Genomic DNA, 26,726 nt, shown 5'->3' on the forward strand with positions numbered 1-26,726 from the left:
CTTCTCCTCCTCTTTCTTCCCCTCCTTCTCCTTTTTCTTCTCCTCCTCTTTCTTCCCCTTTTCCTTCTTCCCCTCCTTCGTCTTCTCCTCTTTCTTCCCCTTGTCCTTCTTCTCCTTCTCCTCTTTCTCCTCCTTCTCCTTCCCCTTTTTCCTCTTCCTCTTCCTCTCCCTCTCCTCCTTCTCCTTCTCCCTCTCTGTCTCTCTCTGTCTCTCTCTGTCTCTCTCTCTCTCTCCCCCTCTCCCTCTCCCTCCTCCTCTCCTCCTCTCCCTCTCCCTCCTCCTCTCCTCCTCTCCTCCTCTCCTCCTCTCCTCCTCTCCTCCTCTCCTCCTCTCCTCCTCTCCCCCTGCCGTACCGACCCCGTTCCTCCCGGTGACTCCCGGAGTGGGCGGGCGGGGCGGTGGCGGTGAGGGGGGCGGGAAATGCCGCTGTCGCTACGGGAGACTGGGGGAAACCGGAAGCGGGCGGGGCGGGGCGGCGTGGCGCTGGGCCCCGCTCCCGCCCTCACGGCTTCTCCCCGCGGGCCGGGCGGGCGGCGGTAGCGGCGGAGGCGGCGGCGCCATGGGCTGCTTCTTCTCCCGCCGCAGCAAGCCGGCTCAGGGCGAGCAGCAGGCGGCATCGGCGGGGGGAAGCGGCAAAGACGCGGCGGCCAGCGAGGAGAAGGCGCCGCAGTACAGCTGGGACCAGCGAGCCAAGGTACCGCCCCGGTTGTTGTCCCCCGGCCGCGGGCAGCCGGGGTCTGGGAGCGGGCAGGGCATCGGCTGTCTCGGCGGGCAGCGCTTCTCCTTTCTCTGCCGCCCGAGGTTTGCGGAGCGGGAGCCCTGGGAGGGCCCCGGGGGGTGGGGGTACCTCGGCAGGGAGCTCGTCTCCTCCGCGGTACCGCTGTCACGGCTCGGTCCGTGAAGTGCGTTCATTTACAAAAAAAAAGAAATTAAAAAAAAAAAGTCTTTAGCCTGGGGGTTTTAGCAGTCAGTCTCGAATTGTGCAAGCGGGCAGCAGGCTGGGGGGGCTGTGGCTGCCGCCTGTGGGTGCCTGCGGCGGTCCCCGTCCGTGATGCCCGTGGGCAGCTGACGGGGCAGGACCGGGCAGGGGTGGCAGCGGAGCTGTGACAGCCTCGGCGAGGGGAAGGTTCCTGTCCCTCCCCCTCGGGGGTTCTGATGAAGCTTGGAGTCCCTCGGGTGCGTGTTCCCCCTGAGCAAAGCGGAGCGATGGCAAATCAGTGGGGGATGGGGAAACCTCAGCTTGTGCCCGTCTGAGCTGAGGTCCCGGCACCTGGAAGTTCAGTGGAGGCATAAATCTTGTGTCATGTCCTGACTGTCAGTCTATCACTAATATTTATTCTTCTTGCTTGGCTTGGTTGCCTTGTTGGGATTTTTTTTTTTTTTTTTTTTTTTTTTTTTTTTTTTTTTTTTTTGGTGACCTTATCTTTTTTGTTTAGGTTGGGGTTTTTTCGGGTTGTTTAGTTGGTTGGTTGTTTGGGGGATATTTGTTTTTTATTTAAGTTCAAGGTGCTAGCACCAGCCCATCAGTCCTTAAAGTGACAGATGAAGACAAATACCTTCCCCGTGCTGTTTCCTGACCTGTTGAAGGCAAACATGAAGTCTCAAACGGGAAAGCATTCAAGTGATGGATTAAATATATTTATTCTCACCCTCATCTCAAGTTTCACTTCCTAAATACATCATGACATCATAGCTCTGCTTATCTCTTCTCCTCTGCAGCCACCTTTGGGTGGGGGAAGGATAAAATGGGGTAGGCCATAACTTTAATTGATGTGGTTTTAACAAGCAAAATCCCCAAACCTTTAGGCCATATGTTACAAGTACAGAAAAGAAAATGCATGAACTTATTTGTATGCTTAGTTTGTTTGTTTTTTTAAACTTGGCTGGGTGCTCTAGGGTGTCCCTGAAGTCTTCCAAGTGCATCAGACGAGCTCAGATAGAGATGAGCTAGAGAGCATGCGTGTGCACATGGCCTGGAGGACTCAATTCCTTGAGGATAAAAAGGGTTCATCTATGTTGGGCTTGTTGCTCTGACTTGCTAGTGGATAGTTGCAGTGCAACGCTGGAGAGAGATGGGAAGGGTGGACACAGGAGATTCTCACAGGGAGAAAGCTGTGCTGAAACTGTATTTTACAGCAGCAGAAAAAAAAAATCTAAAGGAGCGTTTGAAATTGTGTGATTTAATCTTGGACCAAATTCATGCTAAAGCTCAGCAGATATGAGGCCTTTTATCCCATCTGCTTATATGACGCTAACTCCTGAAACTCACAGGAGGAAAGTCAGGACATAGAAATGCTTGCCTCAGAGAACAGCCAGCATTGTTGCTAAGGAGATGACTGATAACATGCTGGAAGTAGTTCCAGGCTAACAGGCGAGGCTATTGCAGCACCCGTGATCTGTATCCGTGGAAAAAACCCCATGTAATGTATTGCATGTACAACAGCTTCCTCCTTTTCTACAAAAGGCACTTAGAAGAAGACACTTGCAGAAGAATCAGTGAGTTTGTGCTGTGCTACTGAATTGCAGAAGCTGTCAAATTAGCAGTTTAATTTTCTACTGTAGAGCTCAAGAATAATGGCTATTTAACTTTTAAGCCCATTTCTCTTGCTCTTTGCAACCTTATCTTTTGTTGGGCTTTTGGGTATATGCTTAGTATATTAAACCAGGAAAGCAGAACTGAGACACCACGGATAAAGGAATAGTCAACACTTAGTGTGCTAAATGTTTTGATAATTTTGTATCAAGTCAGTAATAACATATACTATTATTATTGTTATTGTTATTATTATTATAATAATAGTATATAGTACTAAATATATAATAATAAATATATAAAATATAATAATTATATAGTAGCTTTAAGTATTGTGTCTGGTACATTATCCTGTTGTGTATTGCTTCCTCATTTTTGATACATCACAGACTTATTTCACAGTTTGTGTTTGTACACAAAACTGATGGAAGTCAGTCAGAAAGCTTGTGACATCAAAGTTTCTTCTTCCTGTTCAGCACATGCAGTGGATTGTATTCTGAACTTAACCTCAGCTTGGTCAACAGATGGAGTCGTGGGCTTTCATGTTAATTTCCTATTACTTTTAATGGTGTGTCAGTATACCATTTGGTTTGAGGGGGGTGTTTCTAATTTTAGGCTCTCCTCAGTGATGCAGTTTTGGTTATAGAAGAAGGTTTGGCAATTGTTTACAGTTCTTGTAAGCTGTCCTCTGCACATCCTTAGAGGTGGGTAAGTCTAAATAAGTGCCACGCTGACACTCTCACAGAGAAATGTAAGCACGCTGGTGCTTTGTCTGATTCAGGATGTTTGTCTGATTCAGGATATGAAAAGAGATGACTGCTAGCTCAGAGCTGTGCTGGAAGAAGCTTTGAACCTGAGGAGTTCCTTCAGCAAAACTATTTCTTCTGCTTTTGAGGCACTGTTAGTATAGTCTATTTTAATCATGTTATGGTGGCAAAAGATGATTAATATTGGTACTGTCCACTGGTGCTGACCTAGCTGGAGAGTAATACAACAATATCCTGGTGACTATATAACTCCTGTATCATACTCCTGAAAATGGTCCGTGTGGTAGAAAACTCCAAATACAAAAATATTATAAGTTGCTAACAATTACATTGAAATTAAGGACAGTATATAAATTTGAGGGGCCTTTTCAGAATTTTCTGTGATCTCATTTAAGTAAGAATAGAAGTCTGTGTTATTAAGGTTTGCAAAAATTAATGACATTTGCATCATGTCAGAAGCCTGCTGGGATCTCGGTAATGCTGTCCACTGGGTTTGGAGAACTGTGCCAGAATTACTTATGGTGCAATAGAAAAATCAAAGGATCAGTGTGGAACCAGGTGTGGGAGAGGAACTTGGTGGTGTTCAGCCTTCTTCAGCTAGGTTTTCACCTGGAATGCAAGACTGTATTTCTGTTCCTTGCCTCACTTTTCATTTCCTACTTTCCTACCTTCTCTGTGACTAGTTTTTTACATGCATGTCCAGAGTGATAACTACAGCAGTAACTGAGTATGGGCACATACAGACAGGATCTGGTGTTTTGTGTCTTGTGATGGCAGATATACCCACATCTGTGACCTTCTCAGCAGAAGAAATGCAAAAATCTACATTGCCTTTTGTGCTCTTGTCTTTGAAGAAGTAAGTTTAGATTAAGAATGCAATGGCATTTAAAGTTTAGAGGGACTTTCCTTCCCAGATGACTTTACTTGTTCCTTCTAAAAGAAAAAAAAAGTTTTATGTCAGTTGACTTGCAACTTAACTGTTTTAATTGGTAAGAAACATGCAGCTATCATTGCTATATTGGGCCATGATGGCCCTATTCAGACAGTTTAAAATACCCTCAGATGTGTACATACACAAATCATAGTCTTGTTAGTAACCATACACTTAAGGATTCTACTTGGAATGGTCCAAGTGGACACAGACATCTTGAACTGTCTTGTTTAGGTAGACACTTTATATTTTATTTTGGAACATAAATAAAACCACTTTAATATCAACTTTTTTTTTCTAACTAGCCAGTGAAATATTTTGTCCTTAAATACAGTGCATCTCTCAAGCTTCTCAGTGCACCAGAACTACTTCTGTATTTCTCAAAACATAGTCTTACTAACTGAGAAACAGCAGGTTCATACTAAATATTTCTAGCTAAGTCAGATATTAGGTGAGGAGTAGCTTTGTTTCTTATTCCCCTTATTCTGTCTGCAGCATTTGGCAATGGTTTCTTGCTCAGAAGAGTGTGAAAATGACCATTACATAATATTGTGGGTAGTTTGAAAGAGGGGGAAGATTACAAGGAATAGAATGCAATATGATGTCTTAGGCTCACAGGAGATGCTCCAAGATGAAAAATTGTATGCTAGTTCCTGGAACCTTTACCCACTGTCCCGTGTTCCACCTTTTCTTGTTGCCTAAGAAGCTAGAAATCTGCCAGTCATAGCTTCAATAAACACTCTCCAGAAGATGTTGCAACTCAGTGCTTAAGGGCACCAAACCCATGCAGGTACAGATATGCAGAGGTGTCTAGGCCTGCTAATGCACCTTTTTTCCTTCTTTCCTTTCTGTTAATTCCCATTAACAAAAATAGCACCTAAAGCCTCTTAAGTTTTGTTTTCCCTATAGCTGCAGCTTTTAATGTCACTGGGTCAGCAGCCAACTCTTGGATGTCATTCACTGTATATAAGTCTACAGCTGAACCACCATCTGTTGTGATTTAAAGATATGGGGGAACAATTTTTTTGAGAATTATCTTTAGAAAGGGAAGACCTCTGTGTAAGTGGTTTAGAAAGACTTTACAAACTGTTGTTTGCTCAGCAGGCTAGACCCAGGCGATTAGGGGAGAACTCTAATCCATCAAGAACTGCAATTGTCTTCTCATATCTCTGGTGGTACATAACTGCTGAAAAAAACTCCGTTCCTGATGAACCTGGTAAAAAAAGTCTTATTAAGACAAACTTATGCAAGAGAGAATTTAAGAAGCTGTTGGGATCCGTGGTGATTGTAGAGAAGTTACCACTGAAAATGAGTGTATCTTGCACTTCTAAGTCTTCTTCCAAATGGGGGCTGCCTTGTCTTGGTGTCAGCAAACTGGATAATGGTGGCTGAAGAGACGTACGCCATCAGCTGCCCTCATTTCTGGCTTCTGACCTTCTTGCAAGACAAGTGTTTGCAGGAAGGAAAGCTGCTTAGCACAGCTTGTACTTGTTGCAGCAGAATTTTCTGGAGTTCAAAGCAGCCGTGACAAACTTTAGCTTGCCTCCACTTCTCTTTCATTGTTCTTTAAAATCCCCGCTCCTTACAATTTGTCCTTCAATCCTTTGTAACAGATTTATAACCAATGGCATTGCTGATAACTAAAAATGAGGCTTCTGTACCTCTGCTGAAGGGGAAGTATGTTGTGTAAGTAGGAATGACTCTTTTGTCATCCTATCTGGTTGTATTAGGTCACTCTATGGAGTAATTCCCAAACCTGCACATAGCACTTTGTTTAGAAGGTTTAACTCTTGAGCTGCGCTCTGTATCTATCAATGCATCACTCGTATGTACTCCAAACACTCTTTAAATTCAGCTGAAAGCATTAAAAGTTGCCTCTATAAATCCTATCACCATTTGGACTTGCACCATCCTGGTGAAAAAAAGGCCTTTATGACTGTATAAAGGAAAGGAGAGTAAAGCATCTGTCTGGATGAGATGGGTGGATTTGGACAAAGTTGTTTGAAGCTTTATCCAAATGTGAAGGATAAATAGATAAGTTATCAGGCAGTTGATTTGTGATGACCTGTCACATACTCAAGATTTTACAGCAAAAGTTACACCAGATGAAGGGTAGAAAAGTCTACACAGCCCTGGTTAGAGCACTGTGAAGCTGCAGATGTTACCTTCTGTTGTTTTTTGTTTTCTGTGCCTGTTTTTTTGCTGTGTTGCTAAGGCTGAGGTTAAGAAGCAGGTAGTGCTGACTGTCAGGGGAAGGTGAATAGATGCAGTGATTTAATATTAAACTGTTGATGTTAACTGCAGATTTCAGAGGTGGTTGGCATGAAACTGTCATGAGCATATTGGCAGCTGTTGGATGCATCCTCAAAATCAGAGTTCTGCCTTCATGCTCCTTTCTCCAGCACTTTTGTTTTACGTGAGGGAACTGAAATGTTCAGATCTGCTACAGTCTCTCTGGGTTACTCCCTCGTTCTCGGGGCAATAATGCAGTGTGGGGAGAGTATTAAATCTATTTCATTCAGTTCCTTCAATCTTCATGGTAGTGTTAGTCACTAAATATCCTAGATCTTTAAAAGGAAAACTGTGAAGCAAAATTGAAGGAAATTGGCCAACTTCCTAGCATGGTGAACAAAATGGGAAGTAAGGGTTGTGTCAGAGCAGAACTCTTAATTCACGTCAGGGAAATAAAATTGAGCTTCTGAATCTGCTAATAGAGTTGACTTTTTTATCATTAAACTCAACTACTGCTCTTTCTCAAAAGCTCTCATTTGAAACTGTAAGCTGTGGGTTAGCTAACAAGTGTTTTTTCTCCTAGGACTAAGTAAAATTGCAAGCTGAAGTTCAAGTTTCACACATCTCTGTAAAGGGTGCTGTGTAGGACAAGCTAACGCTTGCTTCAGAGGCTTTTTAGAACAGAGCCATTTAGAAGGACATGCTTAGATGACAACTTTCAAACAGGCTGTGAGTTTTGAAAACCTTGAACTTCTCCTTCCTGAGACAAATATCTGTTGCTCTGTACCCTGTTTTGAAGGCAGTAAGCCTATCTCCCAAGGTTATTAAACCCCCCCACCATATATATGCATAAATGTTCTAGGAGATGCCTGGAAAGGACATGTCTAAAAGCAGTTTTGATACTTACATTCTCAAGTATGAGAGAATGAGTATAAATATCTTATATATGGATCAAATATGTAAAATTACATGAGAATTAGGACCTTAGGGATTGAATCCTAATCATACTGTGTGTCTGAGTCTTGATGATGTGCCCTTTATTGTTTGAGCCTCCCTGTATTATTAGTAGCTCTTCTGACTATATTTCTTGGATGTGTACTAGTGGTGTTAAATATGATTGAGGGGAGATTTCTTAGAAGCCATCGTCATTGTCTCACCTTGCATTGTATTTGGACGATTAATCATCTGCAAGTCTTTTTTCTTGTCCTGAGGTTTGATATGCTCTCTATAAAGCAATAAATTTTATTGGTTAGTTAGAGCCTTTTCACTTCCATGAGGTGTTCTGGACAAAAGCTGCAGTAGCTGAGCTGCTTTAGGGAATGTCTGGTGCTAGATCATCCTGGATTATGCTTTTTCCTGGTTTCTAAATCTTGTATGAATGTTTGAAATGATGAAGAGGAAGGAGTTTCTTACAACTTGGGCTATCCAGAAACTGTTGTGATGCGATAACACTGATGATGGTGCAGCAAGCTTTAGGGCCATTGGGCTGATCATCAACCAGGAGGTTGGTGAAGTAGTCTTGTGTTAAACTGCTTCTGGTAGTTGTATACGTCTGAGTGCTATATTAATGGTCTTTCACAAGAGGGCAGAGTAGAATTTGCTCTAGAAAGCATAGTTGTCTTGAGATTCATGGTATCTAGAAATGACCTGTCTCAGATTCCTTTGGTGTTACAGCAGCACTGGCATTATTCATGCTGTCCATCTGTATCACATACTGTTCTGGGTGCTCTGTGGCTATTCAGTCTCTGCTCCCACACAGAGACTTCCAGGGAAAACCACAGCCTCTCTCAAGTGTCCTGCCTTGGCAGGGATGTGCTGGAGGGTGGAGGGGCAAAGGTAGATGTGTCCTCTGCATCAGCACTGCCTGTGTTTTATTGTAGGTTTTACCTGAAACAATTGCATAGCTACTGTTAGCACAAAAATCTTGTAGTTGTTAGCACAAGATAATGCTATGGCACAGATAAGCAAGTGTTTTGTACTTTGCAAACATAATAAAAGAGATTCTGTTTGAAAGCAGCAAGGTCTCTTTGCAATATGTTGAAGTATGGTAAAATATGACCAAGAAAGCTACTTGAAAAGAAGATACTGTGTATCTCTAGCTTTATGAGTCTTTAAGCATGTTGGCAAATTCATTTATTACAGCTGCTATGGTAATACCCAGGACAGTGATCTTTCTTGAAACAGTTCAGAGTCCACAGAGAAAACTATTTCCCCTCACCCCCTTTCTTTATTAGAGGACAAACTGAGTTTGTTTGTTTCCCTGGAGCATTTCAGAAGTGTAGCTTCAATTCTTCATTGTACCTCAGTACTATGCATTCCAGCAGTTTAGAACTTTTATCACTCTTTGAAGGGTTTTCTGGAAGTTTATCATGTACAGCTCACGGCTATCTCAGTTAATCCAGGTCAATTGACACTTAGCATTATAATGTTCTCTGGATGTGAAGTCTTTCATAGTATTTTTTTGTTTTTTTCTTTCTCTTTCAGATTGACCCCAAAGATTACACTTTTTCCGGACTTAAAGACGAAACTGTGGGTCGATTGCCTGGCAAAGTAGCAGGGCAACAATTCATCATTCAAGACTGTGAGAACTGTAATATCTACATATTTGACCATTCTGCTACAATCACAATTGATGACTGTGTAAACTGCAGAATCTTTTTAGGACCAATAAAAGGCAGCGTGTTCTTCCGTGACTGCAAAGACTGCAAGTGCATAGTGGCCTGCCAACAGTTTCGCACTCGGGACTGCAAAAAGCTGGAGGTTTTCTTGTGCTGTGCCACCCAGCCCATTATCGAGTCCTCCACGGGTATGAAATTTGGATGTTTCCAATACTACTATCCTGAGCTCGCTTTGCAGTTTAAAGATGCTGGGCTGAGTATCTTCAACAACACATGGAGCAATATCCATGACTTTACCCCCGTGTCAGGAGAAAACAACTGGGGCCTTTTGCCTGAGAATGCTGTAGTCCAAGATTATGTTCCTCTGCCCAGCTCCGAGGAGCTGAAAGCTGTCAGAATTTCTACCGATGCTACAAGGAGCATAATACCAGTAACTCGAGGGTGGAGACAGAAAAGCAGTGATGAATCGTGTTTGGCTGTGTTTTTTGCTGGTGACTACACAACTGCAAATGCCAGGAAGTTAATTGATGAGGTAAGCGACCTTTGCCTTCATTCAACTTCTAAAATTTCTAATTGAATTTTCCTCTCTGTAGCCTCTGGTGCTCCCTGAAGGGAGAATGCAGAGGCTCTGCTTGTCGACTAACCATACCAACTGCACTTTTTAAAACTTTCAAGCAAGGTTTGAGTCTGGAGCTCATCTGATCAGATGGTTATTTTGTGCAGTTGTTTTGAGGAACTTGGCCAAATGTAGAGTAAGTGATTTGGCAATGCTTGTGAAAAGGTTATAGCAAATTAACTTGTTAGCTTATCACCCCAAAAGTCACTGCTAACAAAGCAGCCTGCCCTGCGAGTTCCTTCCAGTTCTAATGGACACTTTAAAAACAAATAACATGTTTAATTGTAGCTCCCCTGTCATCCAGTATTGAAATTAGTTTCTGGAATAGGCAGTGAATATTTGTCAGGACTGCTCAGCTGCCTTTGATTACTTAAATAGCTGGCTCTGGCTTTCTCAGAGGAGTTTGGGCTTTCCTGGGGCTGAAGTCTGGGAGTGGCTGGCTGCTTCTAGCACCCTGGAGTGCCAGGGATTACAGAGCAGAGCCAGTAACCCTGAACTGAGAAAGGGATCTGCAAAACCTACAGATCTCAGCATTTCATGATCAATAAAAAGCACCCAGTGGACATCCTTCCTTAGGATGTTTAATTGCTGAGGAGCAAAAGCTGTAGGGTGTTCTTCTGCCTGCCCTCCCCACCCCCTATTGAAATTGATGGAACTCAATTGCTAACAGTTACTTGAGTGAATGGAGATAATTATATTTAAGGATTGAGGGGTTTTTTTTCTGCAGTAAAGAGTATAACAGATCTGTTTTCCCATGCTAGTAGTTCTTTAGAACTTAGGAGGTAAGAACATGATGAAAGACCAGTTAGTGAGATTCTGTGGAAATTGTGCTGTTCTGTAGATTAATGAATGCTTTGGAAGTACAAGTAGAGTTGCTCCTTCTCCACATGCTGTGTGTGTTCAGCAGTTTGTAACTTTTTTTTTTTTTTTCCAAAATTGAAAACTTCAGCAACAAATAGATGGGAGTTTAAGCTAATACTTGACTGAACTATTGCAGACTAACAAGAGTAACTGCTTGACTCCAGATGCTGAATGCTTTTAACTCCCATTAGTTGCAGCTTGTGCTGAATTGTGAGGAAAAGAAACACAACCCTGGGCCATAATATAAAACAAAAGCGTTCACATTTACTCCTCTAGGTGTACTAGGGCAGAGGAGAAAATCTGGATGGATGGAAAGAAAAACAGAAATGTAAAAAAAGCAAATGGTCTTTGAAAAGAGCAAAAAGAAGCCCTTTGCTCTTTGCCTTAATGTGTGTGGGGAAAATGGGTCTGTTCCAGTGTAATCTGGATGGATACTCGAGCTAATTCTCTTGCCTTAGAAGCATTTTTGACATGAATTCTTTCTCTGTTAACAGATGACTGGCAAAGGCTTTCAGCTGGTACAGACTAAAGAAGTCCTAATGAAGGCAGAGGATGCTCGTAGAGTTTTCCAGCAGTGTGCATCAGAATTCATTCCACTGCTTGAAAAAGGTGAGTTCGTGTTGTTTTCATTCAATTCTTGATACAGAAATCTAGCTCTCACGAGAGACTTCTGGATAAGAAAACAGGACATTTTGATGGAAGGCATGGATTTTTAAAACATGTGACTACAGACTATGTAGAAGCAATATCTCTTCATTTTTCCACTAAATACCCCTTTACTTTTTACAAGGATTTTAAAAACTTTTTTATGACAACATACACAGAAGTAACAGACTGTATTTTGTCATAGCTCTCACCTTTCCATTAACATTTCAATTATTACATGACAAAGATAGTCTCACTAATTCTTGCACTGTTTTTTTCATGGAGAGCATATTTTCCTCCTTCAAATAGGAGGAAATCTAGTGTCACATTACAGCTGGCCTTGTTAACACACTGTCCTTGACTCTTCATTGCCTTACACTCTCTTGTAGCTACATGCCTCTGGTATAAGTGGAAGATAAAATGTCCTCCTCTTGGAATGTTTACCTTCTGAACCTACATGTGAGTTCAGTTTGAAAGATGACAAGGTCCACTTGGAAAACCAACATCATGATTTCACCTGGTAGTCCAGTCACCAGGAGAAATTTGTGTTTCAATGGCACAGTGTAAAGCCAGTTGCGACGAGTTCTGGAGCCTCACCCAGGCCTTAAGCCAGCCAAAACTGAAGGCATCAAAAATTAGTTATTCCACGTGTATTTTGTGTCTCTGCCCCCCCTCTAGTGGTCCAGCTGCATAGTTCAGGAGCAGCAGCACATGCAGATCTGTCTGGGGTGGTCAAAAGAAGCACATGCTTTTACTTTCTAACTTACCACCATTTCTGCTCAGCCACCTTGATGTTCGGTGTTTCTCTATATGTATTTCAGCAAATCAGTGTAGATCTGTATAAAACAGGCAGGTGTTAAATTTCAGTTTATAACTGGTGTACTGTCAGAGTATTTCAGAAGCCTGTTACTGATCTGACTGCAATTGATTTTTGTCTCCTCTTGCAGAAGTACTGGCACCTTGCTATCTGTTATATGGCTAAAGCTCAGGTCACACTTGCAAACTTAGTAGCAACATGCAGGGTTTTTTCATAGTGACATAAAAGGTCTGTGACACTCATTGCAAGAACAGGACAAAAGTTATTTTACTTATCGGATGACAGTCTCATTTAAGGACTATTTTGCACTCATGTGGGAAGAAATAATGTGTTCAGAATGAAACCAGAGAAAAGGGATCTGCAGATAGTGAGAACAAGGCTAAATATCAGCCAGTTTGCTATCTTGGGACTGAGGCAAAAATGCCTGAATGACTCAGTCTTACTCCAGATGTCTGTGAAATGGCTCACTATTTGAGCAGTATAGGCTGACTCACTTCCATGATGCCCTGCACTCCTTAGCATTTTTGTGCCATTGCTGCCTTTCAAGAAGTAAAACTGGAATCCTGCCAGAGTCTCTGCAAAAATGAGCATGGAATTGCAGATATTTTCTTCTCCGATAACATTGTGCTTCGAAGCTATGGTTAAGTGGTTTTAATTCTTTATCCTGCATTATGGCTGTTCAAGCAAAAACCATAAAATGCTTCCTGCAAGCTTCACAATTCCCTACGAGTTCAGGAACCTGCTGTTTCAATGCAAAGCTTAGAAGTAGTATTGATTTGAAATTAAACTATCTTCTAGGTCCAGTGGTTGCTTTGGAGTTCAACGGAGATGGTGCTGTGGAAGGATGTCAAAGCATTGTAAATGAGGTTTTTAGTGGGACAAAGGTAAGCTGGTGTATTGCTTTATCAGTAGAAACTGCTACAGAACATCTGAGATCCTTCATGGTCCAGCTGTAGCTTTGCCGTACTGAACAATCATTTTGCATTTCCTGAGAGTAAAACCTGAACATTCTATTTATTTTTGGTTTGGTTTTTTTCTACTCAAAACTCAAGTTGCTTGTCAAAGACAAAAAAAATAGCCCTAGGAAAGAGAGTATTAAATCCCCATATCTATTGAAAATAGAAGATTTCCCCTTAAAACATTGTAGTAAAAATGAAATTCTATAAATCTACCAGGGAAAGCTCTGCTCCAACTCTTATACTGAAGTCTGCTTTGTAATATCCTCGTCTGTTAAACCCTGACAAAGATATGTTGGGATTTCACCTTTTTTCAGGGTTTGCTTTTGATGCATAGGATATTGCAGAATGCCTTCCTTCAAAGGCATTTTTCTTTTTTCTCTGATCAGCTTGTTTTACTGTAGCTTCTTTACACCATACCTCCTCTTTGCTTGCTGTCCCCATTTCTGTAAATGGCAATAGTTTTGAGAAATGTTCTGGAAACAGTTAGAGCACGCCCGATAATGAGATTGTGACAAACCTTTTGCTTTCAAGCAGCTGTTGAAAGAAGACCAGAATGTTTTTGAGACATGGTGTCCAGACAGCTCTTTGCTGTCTTTCAGTTCCTTTCGAAAGAGTTACTCAGAACCAAACTGCCTAGTTTCTGGAAAACAGTCATCTTGTAATAAGTCATCTCAAATGCAGCTAATGTTTGCTTTTTTTGTGTGTTTGCAATTGTACCAGCAAAACTTTGACGGGTAGCAGGGCTTAATTTGGCTGAGTCTGGATAATGTTAGAACTACACTCTGGGCAATGATTTTCTTGTGATTTTAAAGGCATCACTGAAAATTTCATCATAAAAATGGCCTTTTAAGCAGGAGGTTATAGTGGCTTTTTTTTAGTGTGCTAACATTTTCATACAGAACAATGCTGATACCTGATGGATAACTCCCTGGTTCTTCTAGATCTTCTTCTCTACTCTAAGACTGAAGTGATAGTTATTAGAACAAATAAAGTTTTCTGTTTTCCTCACTAAAATGACAAGTCTCTGTAATTGCAACATTATGAATGTTCTGATAGGAGTTGCATCCAGAAACTTCGGACTGTGTACTTTGTGTTATGAAGCAATCACCTTGTTCTTGAAAGTAATCTGTAGTGTTTGGGTTTAGTTCCAATTGTGAAATTACTTACTGCATCTGGATTTCAAACTTCTGTTTACAGCCTGATTCCATAGTAAAATCTACCTCACTTATTAAATACTTGCTGCATTGAATTAAGAATTAGAACTTTGGGCTTTCTGAGAAGTATATATATTGATTTAGACAAAATGTAACTCCAAAAGTTCTGGTAAACACGGGGTTTCTGCAATAATCCCCAGATAACTGAATATCATGAGTATGCATTTTTAAAGAAAATATATTTCTTTCTTGGGATATAATTTAGAAATTACTTAGGGAGGAACATTTCCAGGCTTATTACTACCACAAGGTTCAGGAATGCTCTATAAAATGGTTTGACCTCATTGTTGACTGCTCTTACCATATTTGAGAGTTATTAAAGTGCTCAGAAGGAATTACAGGTATCTTTGATCAAGAAACAATCACACAAGCTCTTAGGGAGACATGTATCCTGTAAGAATTCGGAGGAGATTAATCTGCTTTTCAGCAGGTGGATACATTTGCATTTGAAAACCTCAATTAACAATTATTAAATTAATCCATTAATAACCTTCATTTCACCAGGTTTTTGCTCCTGAAATAAATCTGATAAACAGCTCTGGACACTTCATTAAGACTAGAAAAGTTCCTCAACAGGAGCACTGTTAAAGTTTTTTTGAGCTGTTTAGTAGAAAAAAGTGTTACAGGGAGAACTCCATGCTATGCACTTAAGCAGATATCTTATTTGTGGGGACTAGGTACATTTGTACTCTACTTCTGTCATTCTTTCTGGTTACTAGAGTACTAGAAATCTTCTGTCTCACTTATTCATGAAATACAAAATGTAAATTGTAGTATCCTGGTGGGGAAGGATGCTGAAAGAAGGGATTTAGCTGTTGTGACCATGGTACCAATTTCTGTCACACAAAACAATGACCAACTAATTAATGTTGTCTAGATTAATGTTGTCAAGTCCCTTCAAGTAGAAGCCTACCACGCATCCAAGCAACAGTCTAGGAAACTACTTGCTTTGTGATGAAATAATAAAAAAAATCAGAAATTTACAGGCCAACAGCATATGCATCTTAAAAAATGGTTTATGCAAGTCAATTCAAGGAACTATCATAGTTTGCATTCACGTGGTGTTCTGAGCTGAAGCAGAGAATTGGTGACTGCAGGACCATAGTCAGCTGGAATAACTAGAGCTTGGACTTACACATGCATCAGTCAGTTCTACAAGATGCAAATGTGAAGTTGTGAGTTTTTTTAAATCATCTTATGAAGAAGCAACTAAGTTTTTTGAGAGGAATATAGTACAAGTGACTTTTTCTTACAAACTCAGCCTTTCTGTTAAAGGAAAGCTTAATGGTAGTCTAAGGTTTTTCTGTTTATTTTCTTCTCTTCTCCTGGTCAGAGTTTCACTTCACTAAGCAAAATACATCAAAATGAACACTAGCTGAATCTGTGACCCCTGAATAACGGAGCCCAAAACTTTTATTTCCCCTCAGTGGAAGGCTAGGGTTATTGCAGCTACCATGCTAGGAGCAGGTGGCTGTAATGGGGAGTGTATCAGGGCTGAGAGAATTGTAGGACTATTTTATCACACTATGGAAACTAACAGAGTTGTGCCTCATGAAATGCAAAAATAAAAAAAAATCATTACTGGTTCTGAATGAGCAAAGACCAGTTGAACTTCTTCATTAATAAAGCTTAACTATTTCTATGTTTAATAAAACAGGTTTTTGTATCAGAGAGCAAGGCATCAGCATCTCAAGATGTAGACAATTTCTACAACTTTGCTGATATGCAGATGGGAATGTGAAGTTCAACATGAAGGTGTTCACCTATGGTTTGATTTGGCACTTGGATGTCAATTGGCTTGAATGCTGCATTGAATATCCGAGAAGTTTTGTCACTTGGTTTTGTATTTCTCATATATCCTTTTTATAAAGCTATTGGTGTTTTTAATACTGAATTTTCTGAACTGGAATTAATGGCATAGCTCCCCATGTGCTTTGTGTTTGAAACTTACATTTCAATTCCAGAAACAATGGAGGTTTTCTACTAACATTTTACTGTGATTTTTAAACTTCTGTTGACACTTGAGTGGTTTTTATCAACATCAAACAGTAAGGTATATTTGAAAAGTCCAATGCTGATCCAAATTTCATGCAGTAGTAATTGTTCTGTTTAACTTGGACATATTGTTTAGGAAGTCCATTTATGTGAAACTTGCTGTTCAAAACTTTCCCACCTGCAAAATGGTCTTCACTGGGGGCCAGGGAGGAAGCTGTAGTTCTTGACTTTTTCTGAAGGTCTAGGTTGAAATGAATTCTTGTTCAAGTGTGCTTTCAGAAGCAGTGCATGACTGATAAAATGTACATCTGGCAAACTCTGCTTCATCATCTTTTTCTGAATAAAGTTGTTAGCAGCAGCATTTATGCTGCAAGTTGTCATAACAGCATTCTGCTAAGTGAGGTGAATTCAGAACTCTTGCTGAAGATGCTGCCTCTGATATTCCCAAGTCATGTATGTGATATACATGAGGTTCCCTTGGACTCGGAGCAGTCAGTCTCTGGCACCTCTGTTTGCTAGAAGGGACAGAGAGCAGCCAGGAGCCAGAGGATGGCTCTAATGGCATGAAAAAAACTCTTCCTGCCTAGAACCCAGTAGAAGATTTTTTTCACTTGGTAGCAGTACTGAAAAATTGTCTGTAAACTACTACATCCTGCTGGAGGGTTTATTTTGGACTAATTCTAAAAACAGACTGGAGAAGTGCTACTAGCATGTTGGGAGATGCATTTGAATAGAGAGAGCTAAAGATTCTTAGTGCTATATAGTGCATATTAGAATGCAGATCTATACAGATGTTAAATACATAATTGATTTGCTTTTGCATATTGCATTCTCACTGACTCTTCTACATGAAGTCACAGCTTATGTCCAGGTTTACAAATATCTGTTATACTTGAACAGATAGTGTGTGCTGATGCACAAAACCAAATTTCCTAATGAAGACTGTGGCTTGCCAGTTTATATAGCCTTTATAATCCATTGAGTGGACTGGGGCTGTGTTGAGGTGCTAAAGCAATAATTTCCTCATTATGATCATCTGTCAAAAGGGGAGATCTTGTAAATCTTAAATAAAAATTAATCTCAGTTAATCAGTTTCACATCTCTGGAGCTTCAAAATAGGTAGCTAAAAGCACATCTCTTTCTAATTTTTTAAAATTAGCACCTGAAAGAATTTGTTCTGGAATTCCTAATTCTGTGATGCCCAAGAGATGTTCTGAGCTGTCATTTTATTGATACTAGGCAAATGCTTGCCCTTGATTTAAACTATATATTGAGATTATGTCCTTATGACCTCTTCTTAAAGTTATGCATAGATTAAATAAGGAAGAATATCTCCTGAAGTCACTAAACCATTGGTGTACTGAAGGTAAGAAAAATGTCACTTTAGTGAAATGTTTTTATTTGAGAAAACGAAATAAAATCTAACTGCACCAGAATCTGACTGGTGGCAGAAGTTACCACTTACTTGCACTTAGCCACAATTTTTTCATATGTGCAAGGAGAGGCCTTGAAAACAGCTAAAAATCTTAGATAAGTCTCCAAAGTAATAGCACAACTCCATTAATGAACATTTGCAGAAATTATTCTACACATGTACAGTTAATGTATTTTTCTGATACGGACAGTACATTAAATTTGTGTAATGTACTTCAGAAGTGTCATTGTGAAATTTATCTAAGCAGTACATATAATGGACCATCCTGGTCTCTAAACTTATATATACAGTATGCTGACATGTGATTATATGTATGTTTATAGTTGTTTTGGTTTTTTGGTTTTGTTTTTTTTTTGTTTTTTTTTTTTTTTTGTTATCAACCTGCTCTGGAAGCAAAATGCTAAACTGATTTTTGTGATACTTGTATAAATGTGGTTCTTCTGAAGGACAGGATGATTAGTTGAAAATTAATCTAAGCTTGAAACAGTGGAAAACCTTTTCTACATGCTAGGAAAGAGCAGAATATTGCTTTTGAAATGTTTTGGTTTTTACATTGGTAGCCTGCTTACCAGCATTAAGGGGTTTTGATTAAAAAACCTCAATAATGAAGGAGTTTCTTGATCCAGTTATTTATCTACTGACTTCCTTTTTTTGCTAATAGGAATTAAGAACACTTATAGCCTAAGCTTTAGGTATTGTATGCATTGCAGAATGGTACATGCTTCATGTAGTCTTTGTATGTTTGTTGTATAACTTTTTATGTAATTTCTATTGCACTGTGACTGTCATTCATAATAAACACTGAAAATCTAAACTCTGGATTCTGAAATACTTTTTAAAATAATAAAGTATTGCGAAGCATAATTAGATATTATTAAGTGTAAAAACTGAATTCCTTGCTTGAACAGGGACTTTAAATAGATACAGCTAATTGAAAATTATCATTAACTCTGCAGTCATCCATCCTCCAAAATAGGTGAATTTCTGACGGCAGCGATTTTTTCCCCAAAGTCACTAAGTGTATGATTAACTTTACACTGCAGTTTTCCAAGTAAAATAGGGAAGAAGATATTCATATCTCAAGCTGTAGCAATACAAGTACTGAGATGCCTGGCTGGAAGTGGTTAGAGCACTTCTCCCTGAGCTGTGCATGCATGTGGTTGTTCCCTTATGTTTTGGATTTTTTGACTTGGAAAAGTTTTGTGCTTTTTAACTGTGCTTACCTCTTAAGGTACTAGATGCATGCTAGAGATGTGCTCATGGCAAAACCTGATGGTTGTGGTTATAATAGTAGAATTGTTCATTTAGAAAGCAGTTCCTTTGTATATCCCATTTAAACAGTTCAAAAACTCCTGAGAACAGGCAAATGTTTCATAAATCTCTAAACTCAGCTTTACACTGCTCATAAATTAAAATCCTCCAACTAGATATCATCTGGGGTAACTTTCATGAAGTGTAATTATTTGATAAGAAGTTGAATCACTGTATTGATATAATTTTCTTTTGAATATATTGAGTTAAATTGTGAAGCTTTAAAGAATGGAAGCTTTTCATATACAGAGCTATTATTGTACAATTTCATGTTGTTGTTTGCTATTTTTTAAATCTGGTACCCGAATTGGATTTGAGTTGCCTAGTGATCTTTTTAAAATAGTATCTAAGTCATAGCAAAAATGCCCTTAAGCATTTTCACAGTTTTTACCAATCACATCCTCAGATACTAACACACAGAAGCTTTGTATCTGTGCCCTACTTGCCAGGAAGTCACCCATTTTCTTTTGTCATATCTAATAGTCGTGTAAAATGCATGAGTTTAAAAGTATCCCACTTACCAGGCTGCACTTACATAACTGGGACAGATTTTAATTTTTTTCTCTAATTCCAAAAACAGCTTGAAACTTTTTATTTCAAAATAAGGGCTTCAGTCAGTCTGACTAATTGGTGCAAAAATTAGTTTTACTGACATAAAACTTGAGCAATAACTCTGTAGCTGAATATCATCTTCTCTTCAGTGCTGGCTTTTAAGTGTTTAGGCTTTATTCTTCCAGCATTCAGCTTTCAATGCATATTTAAATTAGCATTGCTAATATGTTTTCTAGAAGGTGAGGATTCCCCAGGCTTTTTTTCCTAAAGATTTATTAAAAGACACTGTGAAACAAGCCCAGGTGCCTTTCTGAGTAATTCCTGAACTCGACAGTTTTTGCTATCATGTTCCTTGTTGACTCCTTTGGACCTTTGTGCCATTTCTTTTTTGAGTTAATGAGTAAGCCTTCTGAATCCTGTATGGATGACATCGGTTTTTGGAGGTCTGGAGGAAGGGGTCTTCCAAGCAGTGTTTAAACCTGATCTATACCCTCTAAATTCAAGTGCAACATTATTAAAAGTTATGAGTAAGTGCCAGTTGTAAGTATTGTCTCAAGCATGCACAGGTTTGAGTGGGATGGTGTAAGCAGGTTGTAGCACTTCATTTAAGTTATGTGTAGTAGTACTGCATACTTGCTGCAGTGTATATTTTGGAAGGCATCTCTGTGGGGGTCCAACCCATTCCCTGGACATTGCAGAGCTTACAGTATGAGCTATAGCAATTTGTGGAGGATAGCAATTTCTGAAAAATTGTAACTTGTAGTATTGTCAGCCTGGAAGTTTTTCTTAAAGCTGTCTATTCTGAGCTCTGTCTTGCAATACCTACCTGTATGGGATAATCTTCACAAGCATCAAGCCTGGTAAAAGCAGGATGTACAGGAGGCTTCACTGAGTGTTTGGGAGTCGATGTATTAACAGGCCACACATGAGTATCTTTGGTGTCCAGTTTGATGAAAGAATGCTTTTTATTGCTTTCATCTCTGCAGAATGTCTGGGTGCTGCTAATGTTTGTGGTCATGCAGTCATCCTGATGCACGTGTAGTCATCACTGGCTCTTAGTAAGAGAGGAGAGGGAAGTGAGAGAAGCTTTTAAAAAATGCTGTAGTTTTCTGAGTATGCAAAGAAAAATGTGCAACTGCTTTTTTTTTTTTTTTTCCCCACCAGAATGTATTCAGCATTCTAACCAGCATTTGTCAAATACAAGTCATCCTCTTTCCAGTTGCACAAGGCTTTAAAATTGCCATTGTTGTCAAGAGCCTAAGAGATCTACCAAATATACATGGATTTCCCTACCATCCTTCTACTAAAACCGCTATAAAAAGTTTGTCCTTAAAAGCATCAGGTAAGTTGTTTAATAGGAACAGTGAAGTTGTTTAATAGGAACAATAGTGGGGTTGAGATGCTCTTGGAGAGCATTTAAATGAGTGTTTGTCTGGCATTCCCTAAGTGTAAAGGCTAAAAGCAATGTACTATTTACATATTCTACCCAAATGATGACACTGAATTTAAATCTAGGCAGCTCTGCAGTACTGAGAGCTCAAAGGGACTCTGGATGACAGTGGTATGTATCCCTCTGCTTTTCCATCTGCATTTTGTCATAAGCATTGCAGTGATTACATCTCATTTCATAGGGCCATGAGAGAATCTCCACTTTCATCTATAGCTACTTTCTGTCGTAGTGAAGAAAACTTGAAAAGTTGTTTATTGCTGTTTGAGCCATTCAACTCAAGCGGCTCCAAACACAAAAACTGAAGCAAACTTTTTGGGAGGGGGTGAGGAAGGGTGGAGTGACCAATGACTTGTGATTTCTGAGCACCAAAGGGAGCAGCAGCCTCACTTCCCCCTACTTACATTGATGCTGTATAGGAGATCACTCCCACATAGCATATAGGGCAACTTAGAGGCAACTTTCCAACTATTTTAGTCAAGATACACAGTTTGTTTCCTCACCAATACAAGCATAAGATGTATTCTTTGATTCTTTTTTGTTAGGTACTTACTTGAATGAGTTTAAGTTACAGTGCAATAATAGTGATAGGTTTTGAAAGCTGCTGGCAGTCCTCTCCATTCTGTGTTACTGTCTCAGAAGGAGAAGGATAAATCGAAGATCTCCCTAAGCACAAAACTTTGAACTTGTTAGAGCCTGGGAAGTGAAGCTGCCACATTTTGCTTTAAAGAGAGCAAATGTTTCATGACTGTGGAAGTACTTTTTTTTTTTTCCTCGTTTGAATGTGCTGATCTTTTTACAAGACGAGACCTTCCCCCCCATTTCTGAAGTCCCTCAATAAAAAACACTTCAGGGGCTTTTTTTTTAAAGGGTTCTGGAGATTAAATGGAAGGGCTGTGCTATGACCTGAGGGCATCTTTTGATAGCTGCCCCAACAGGTGCTAAGAGGACTGGATTCAGTGTTAAAGGTAAAGAATCTTTTGAAGCTCTGAGTCCTTTTTGCTTCTCTTACTAATAGTGAGTATCAGAAAGGTTTCCAGTCACAAGAGCATTTAAAGACAGGTAGCCATCCTTAGGTAAGATTCTGCTTTGCATTTGTTTGCTGCAAAAGAATGAAAGTTACTTCAGGCTGGTGTTTGTGCTTTATGGTAACGCTTCAATAATTGTGCTCATTGTGAAAAGTAGATAAGGGAGGTGCACTTTTCTCTCACCAGTAGCTGCCATTGCTTGCTGTGCTTTCAAGGACAAGATTTCACCTAAGGGATCTGGACTGCTGAAGAAGTGAGTTTTATACAGTGTCTGTGTTTCAAAGAAAGGTGCCATACCAGGCTTTGGTATCCATGCATTTCTTTTATCAAAGTCAACGAGAATCCCTGCCCATGGAGATTTCTACTTCCAGGCTGGGAATGCTGCAAAGGGTTGGAGGTAAGGGGTATGAATTAACCTCTCAGGCTTTCCAATTCTTATTTCTCCCCACTACTCCTCCATGGCACTATGATGTGTTTGTTGTCTTTTACTCCACTGCCATCTGATCAGAGCAGATTTTATAGAAAAAATACTTGAAATTCACTTGAAAATCACTTCTAGGTATTTCAATTAGAGATCCTCCTTTTGTGGCTCCAGTCCATGTTAAACTCTTTGTGACCCTGCTTCTCAGATGTTAAACATTATTTCAGTTTAACTTTCTTAATACCTGAAAGTACTATTGGGAGCCTTTGTACCACTGAATAATGAATGGATTCAACTTGTATACAGGATACACATATACCTTATTTTATCCTGTCCGTATCTCTTATACTTCTAGTTTCCAGAGCATTCCTCCTTTGGGAAGACTTTATGCTTGTGCTATATTTTATCAACATGTTAACATCTGGCTCTGTAAATTCTTCATATTCTCTAGGTGCATAAGAGCATCTGTAGTTCATCCTTTCTTGAGAAAATGTGGGAACTGTGTTGCATGTCTTTAAAAAGAATGACAGTGTACAATCTGCTTCCTATTTATTCATTTTATTTGCTGCTCCTGTAGAAATGCATAGCAAATGTAAATGCAGTTCTGTGTAAATTCCTATGAAATGGTAAATAGTCTGCTAGAAGTTTACACAGGATGAGATAACAAAAAATTATTTGCACATAAAAGCATATATTGAAATGAGTAGCTCCACAGACTTTCTGTCATGGGTTTTCCCATGTCACCTATCCTTTGACCCTGAGCCCACCATGTACAGCTCTGGATTTACTGTAGAACTAGAAGTTTGGATGTCCTCTTCTCCTGACACATTACAGCCAGTGCAGTGAGGTGTGTGTGATCCCAGGCATGGGAAATAAAGTTAGCCTTTGCCTGTATCTGCTCCTGGTGAAATCATTCACGTACAAAGTAATCCATCAGGAAACTTCTCATAGGAGTATTTCACTCACTGATGGTGATACATGTTTTTCCTTTTCCTTCAGAATTATGAATACTTTAAACACCATATGTATACACTCTAGTAAGGCTTCATGGACATGCAAAACCCAGGAATTGGTTTAGAAGCCAAATGAAGATACTGGTACTTGATAATGGTTTCTGTTTAGTTTAATCCAATTGGACTTTAAATTCCTTTTATTATTAGAAAACAGGTCTTTTGCTATAGCACATGGACTTGGCTTCACCACTCTAAATTATCATCATTTTAGACATGAAATCTCTTGTCTAACAATCAGTATTTCCTGCCCTGCTGCCAGGACCACACAGCTTGATACAGAGTATTTCACAAGTGGAGGTGGTGTTGGTAGAGGGGAGTGCTCTTGGTATTTTACTTGATGTTGTGGTTTTCTGAACCTGTTCTGAGTGTTTTTGTGGCAAGTATACATTAATGAACAGAAGGCAAATGAGGTGATCGCTGGTGCGTGAAGGAAGTGGTTATGTATCAGCATTGCTCTTTGGTTGTGGTCTAACTGCATTTGTAGAAAGCTACAATTTACATTATATGCAGGAATACTAACCAGCTATTCAGAAGAAAAAAAGATGTTTTGCTTTGGTTTGGTTTTTGCTTTGTTTTTCAGCAGCTAGTAGGTCCACGGAAGGCCTTGCCAGCAGTGATTTGCAGTCTAAAGTCTACATGGATTCACTGAAAGCTCACTTGGACAAGAACTTGGAGAAGAGATCTGGTGAAGGTTACTAATGAGATGCACCACACTCTGCTTGGGAAATCTGAGTAAGTAGTTGTAGGCTTACAGAATACTTAGGGGAAGCCTCTTAGTGTGGATGGCCACTTGGGCCAGGAGGAAGGTGATGCAGAGGACCCATGACTTGGTAGAGCAGGTGGGAGTCTGTTGAGCTAGATGAGCCATTTGCCCTGAAATAATGTTTCCTTCCTTAGGTTCTGTTTCACCTCACCTTTTGGCTGCTGTCTGAAAACTGTAGAAGGTGCATCTCAGGTGCGCATCTTGGTGTCATGCTTGCTGCTTATCTCTTCACTCCTTTTCCTTTGTATTCCTCTTTATTCTTGCTATATTTCTTCATTGTGCCTGGCCTCGAGAGAAGGGCTGTATCCCAGATTTGAGATTCCCAGGTTTGATTTCACTCTTCATTGTGTTTCTGTAGCCCTTCCATGCCTCGGTTTCTGTGTGGGTGGAGAATGGGGCTGTCGCAGCCAAAGAGTGTTCTTCAAGTCAGTCTCTTTGCATCAGAACTTTTGGTAAGAAAGGCTACAATGAAATCTGCAGTGCATTTGATGCCAACGGATGCAATAGCAGTATGGGAAACGGGTGTGGGGCCCAACAACAACAGAGGAGTTGCCAAATTTTTGCCACTGTTGCCTTTATTCCAAGTGATGCTTACTATTCTCTATCAACTCTGTCACAGGCCTAACACCACCAACAGCTGGCTAAAAGCTGCCCAAAGGTAGACTGTACGCTCACCATTTTACAAGTTGTGCCTCTTGCATAAAATGTTCTCAGCTTAGTGCTGGGGAAGGATGGGCACCCAGTCCCCTTGGAAGGTGCTGGAAGGCAGGTGGGATGTGGCGATGCACCTAGCCCATTAGCAGCTGCCCAGCCCAAAGCTGGGTCCCGGTAGCCAGCGGCTTCGGGGATGCGGGCTGGGAGCTGCTGCTCGCTTCTCATCTGCTCCTCGTGGGGAGAAGCCGCCTCCCGTCTCTCGCCCGGTCGGCGATGCGGTTCGCTTCCCTCAGGCCTCCTCCTCGGTCTCCTTCCCGCCCGCTCGCCGGGGCGGGCCGGCTCAGCTGGCAGGAAGGCCGGGCCCGGCGCGGCGCGGCCAGGGAGGGAAGGGGAAGAGGCGGGGCCTGGATCCCAGCAGTGTCAATAATACAATAGGGCTCTTGTGCGGTCGCCGCCGCCGGAGGAGGAGCGGTGGGGCGGGCGCGGGGCCGGGGCCTGGCTGCGGGCGCGCCGAGGAGCCGGCACGCAGGGCGGGAGCCGCCGCCGGCCACGGGCCCGGGCGGGCGGGCGGAGGCGATGCGCGCCGGCGCGGGACGGCACCAGCAGCCGCAGCAGGAGCAGCAGCAGCAGCCGCAGCAGCAGCCGCCGCCGCGGCGGGAGCGCCAGCCCTGACGGCCGCGGCCGCCCACGCCGGCGAGCAAGGGAGGAGGCGGCGGCGCCCCGGACCGGGCCGTGCCGCGCCGGCGGCGGGAGGTGAGCGCGGCCCGGGCTGCCCGCATGGAGGCGGGGCGGGGGGCGGGCGCCGGGCTGCCGGGGCCGCCGCGCCGGGCCTGTGCGCGGGGGAGGCGCCGGGCCTGCGGCGGGCGGGAGGCGGTGGCGGCGTTTGGCGCCAAGGCCGGGCTGGAGGAGGAGGAGGAGGAAGCAGCGGCGAGCCGGGGGGAGGCTGCGGGTCCAGCGGGTACGTGGGGCGGCCGGGGAGCGCGGAGCTGGGCTGGGGGTGGCGACCGGGCCGTGCAGTGCCGGGTGGGCAGCGTCCCCCCCCGGCGAGCTGCCCCTCCGGCGTGGGCGCTGCGGACCCGGCCGCGTCCGGAGGGAAAAGTTACGGCGGTTCCCCCGCCCCGCCGGAGTCGGGCCGCCTCCCCGCCCCCGTGCTCGCCGGGCTGTGCCCGCGGGGGGCGGCGGGGCCTGGGCAGGGGCTGGGCGGCGGCGGCGGCCCCCGGCGAAGCGCCCTTTTGTTCGCCGCAGCCCGGAGAGGCGGCGACCCGCCGGTGCCCGAGCCGGCGGGGCCCTGCGGAGCGCGGCTGGGCGTGGCGGCGGGGCGGGCGGACAGACAGACGGGCAGACGGGCAGCTAGCTGGGTGCTTGTCCGCTGCCGAGCACCGCTCCGCCGGTATGTCGAGGAACTTGCTAGAACTGAGTTTGACAATGAAGCGCTAGCGCAGCTCTCCCGCCGGCCCGGCCCGCCGCGACGTCGAGGTAAGTTTATCCTGGGCATCGGGCGCCGATAGCATCTCAGTCGGTGCCCCCCCGCCCCCATGCCGGTGGGGATGGGGACGAGAAGATCCTGACGGCGCTTCTCCGGATCCAGCCTTCCTCCCTCGCACGGTGTTGGCTTCAGTCTTTCCCATCGTTCTGCAAAGGCATGGATGGCTTCCCCGTACGGGCGTGCGGCGGCCGGCGTGGTTAGCGGCCGGGGGTGTAGCGAAAGTAGCACTTGCGGATAATTTTGCGGTGATTAATGTCAGAGCTAGGTACGAAAAATGCCTCTTAATGGGAGGAATAAATGCTGCTGTCTTCTGGTTTCTAACTACAGTTCTTTTATGAAAAGCATCTAGAGTTATTTGAAGAGTTCAGCTATTGTTCACAAATGGCTTTAATGAGTGGCTGTGTCCTTTAATTAAAATATCACTATAT

At 42.2% G+C, this 26,726-nt stretch overlaps 2 protein-coding genes across 7 annotated transcripts in view; both read left to right on the forward strand.

Moving 5' to 3' along the window:
* Window positions 1-462: 462 nt before the first annotated feature.
* Window positions 463-18,437, forward strand: RP2 (RP2 activator of ARL3 GTPase). Its single transcript, XM_071746800.1, has 5 exons — window positions 463-694; window positions 8,948-9,613; window positions 11,053-11,167; window positions 12,819-12,904; window positions 15,851-18,437. The coding sequence occupies exons 1-5, from the start codon at window positions 560-562 to the stop codon at window positions 15,932-15,934; spliced, it is 1,086 nt and encodes a 361-aa protein (XP_071602901.1). The 5' UTR covers window positions 463-559; the 3' UTR covers window positions 15,935-18,437.
* A 6,707-nt stretch (window positions 18,438-25,144) lies between these two features.
* JADE3 (jade family PHD finger 3) overlaps window positions 25,145-26,726 on the forward strand; it is a 69,024-nt gene continuing 67,442 nt past the window's right edge. For 2 of the 6 annotated variants that reach the window (XM_071746848.1, XM_071746826.1), the window contains exon 1: window positions 25,242-25,565. Coding sequence is in view for 1 of the 6 variants with exons in the window: in XM_071746815.1 (XP_071602916.1) it covers window positions 25,590-25,770 (181 nt within the window). In the remaining 5 variants the exon portion in view is untranslated. The other 4 variants (XM_071746877.1, XM_071746815.1, XM_071746837.1 and 1 more) reach the window with 4 other exon arrangements.

The sequence above is a fragment of the Heliangelus exortis genome, chromosome 1, assembly GCF_036169615.1.
Source record: "Heliangelus exortis chromosome 1, bHelExo1.hap1, whole genome shotgun sequence".
Classification (NCBI taxonomy): Eukaryota; Metazoa; Chordata; class Aves; order Apodiformes; family Trochilidae; genus Heliangelus; species Heliangelus exortis.

Coding starts and splice junctions, on each gene's coding strand:
- RP2 (XM_071746800.1), top strand. CDS start 560: ATGGGCTGCTTCTTCTCCCGCCGCAGCAAGCCGGCTCAGGGCGAGCAG. Junction 695..8,947: donor GCTGGGACCAGCGAGCCAAG/GTACCGCCCCGG, acceptor TTTCTCTTTCAG/ATTGACCCCAAAGATTACAC. Junction 11,168..12,818: donor CATTCCACTGCTTGAAAAAG/GTGAGTTCGTGT, acceptor ACTATCTTCTAG/GTCCAGTGGTTGCTTTGGAG.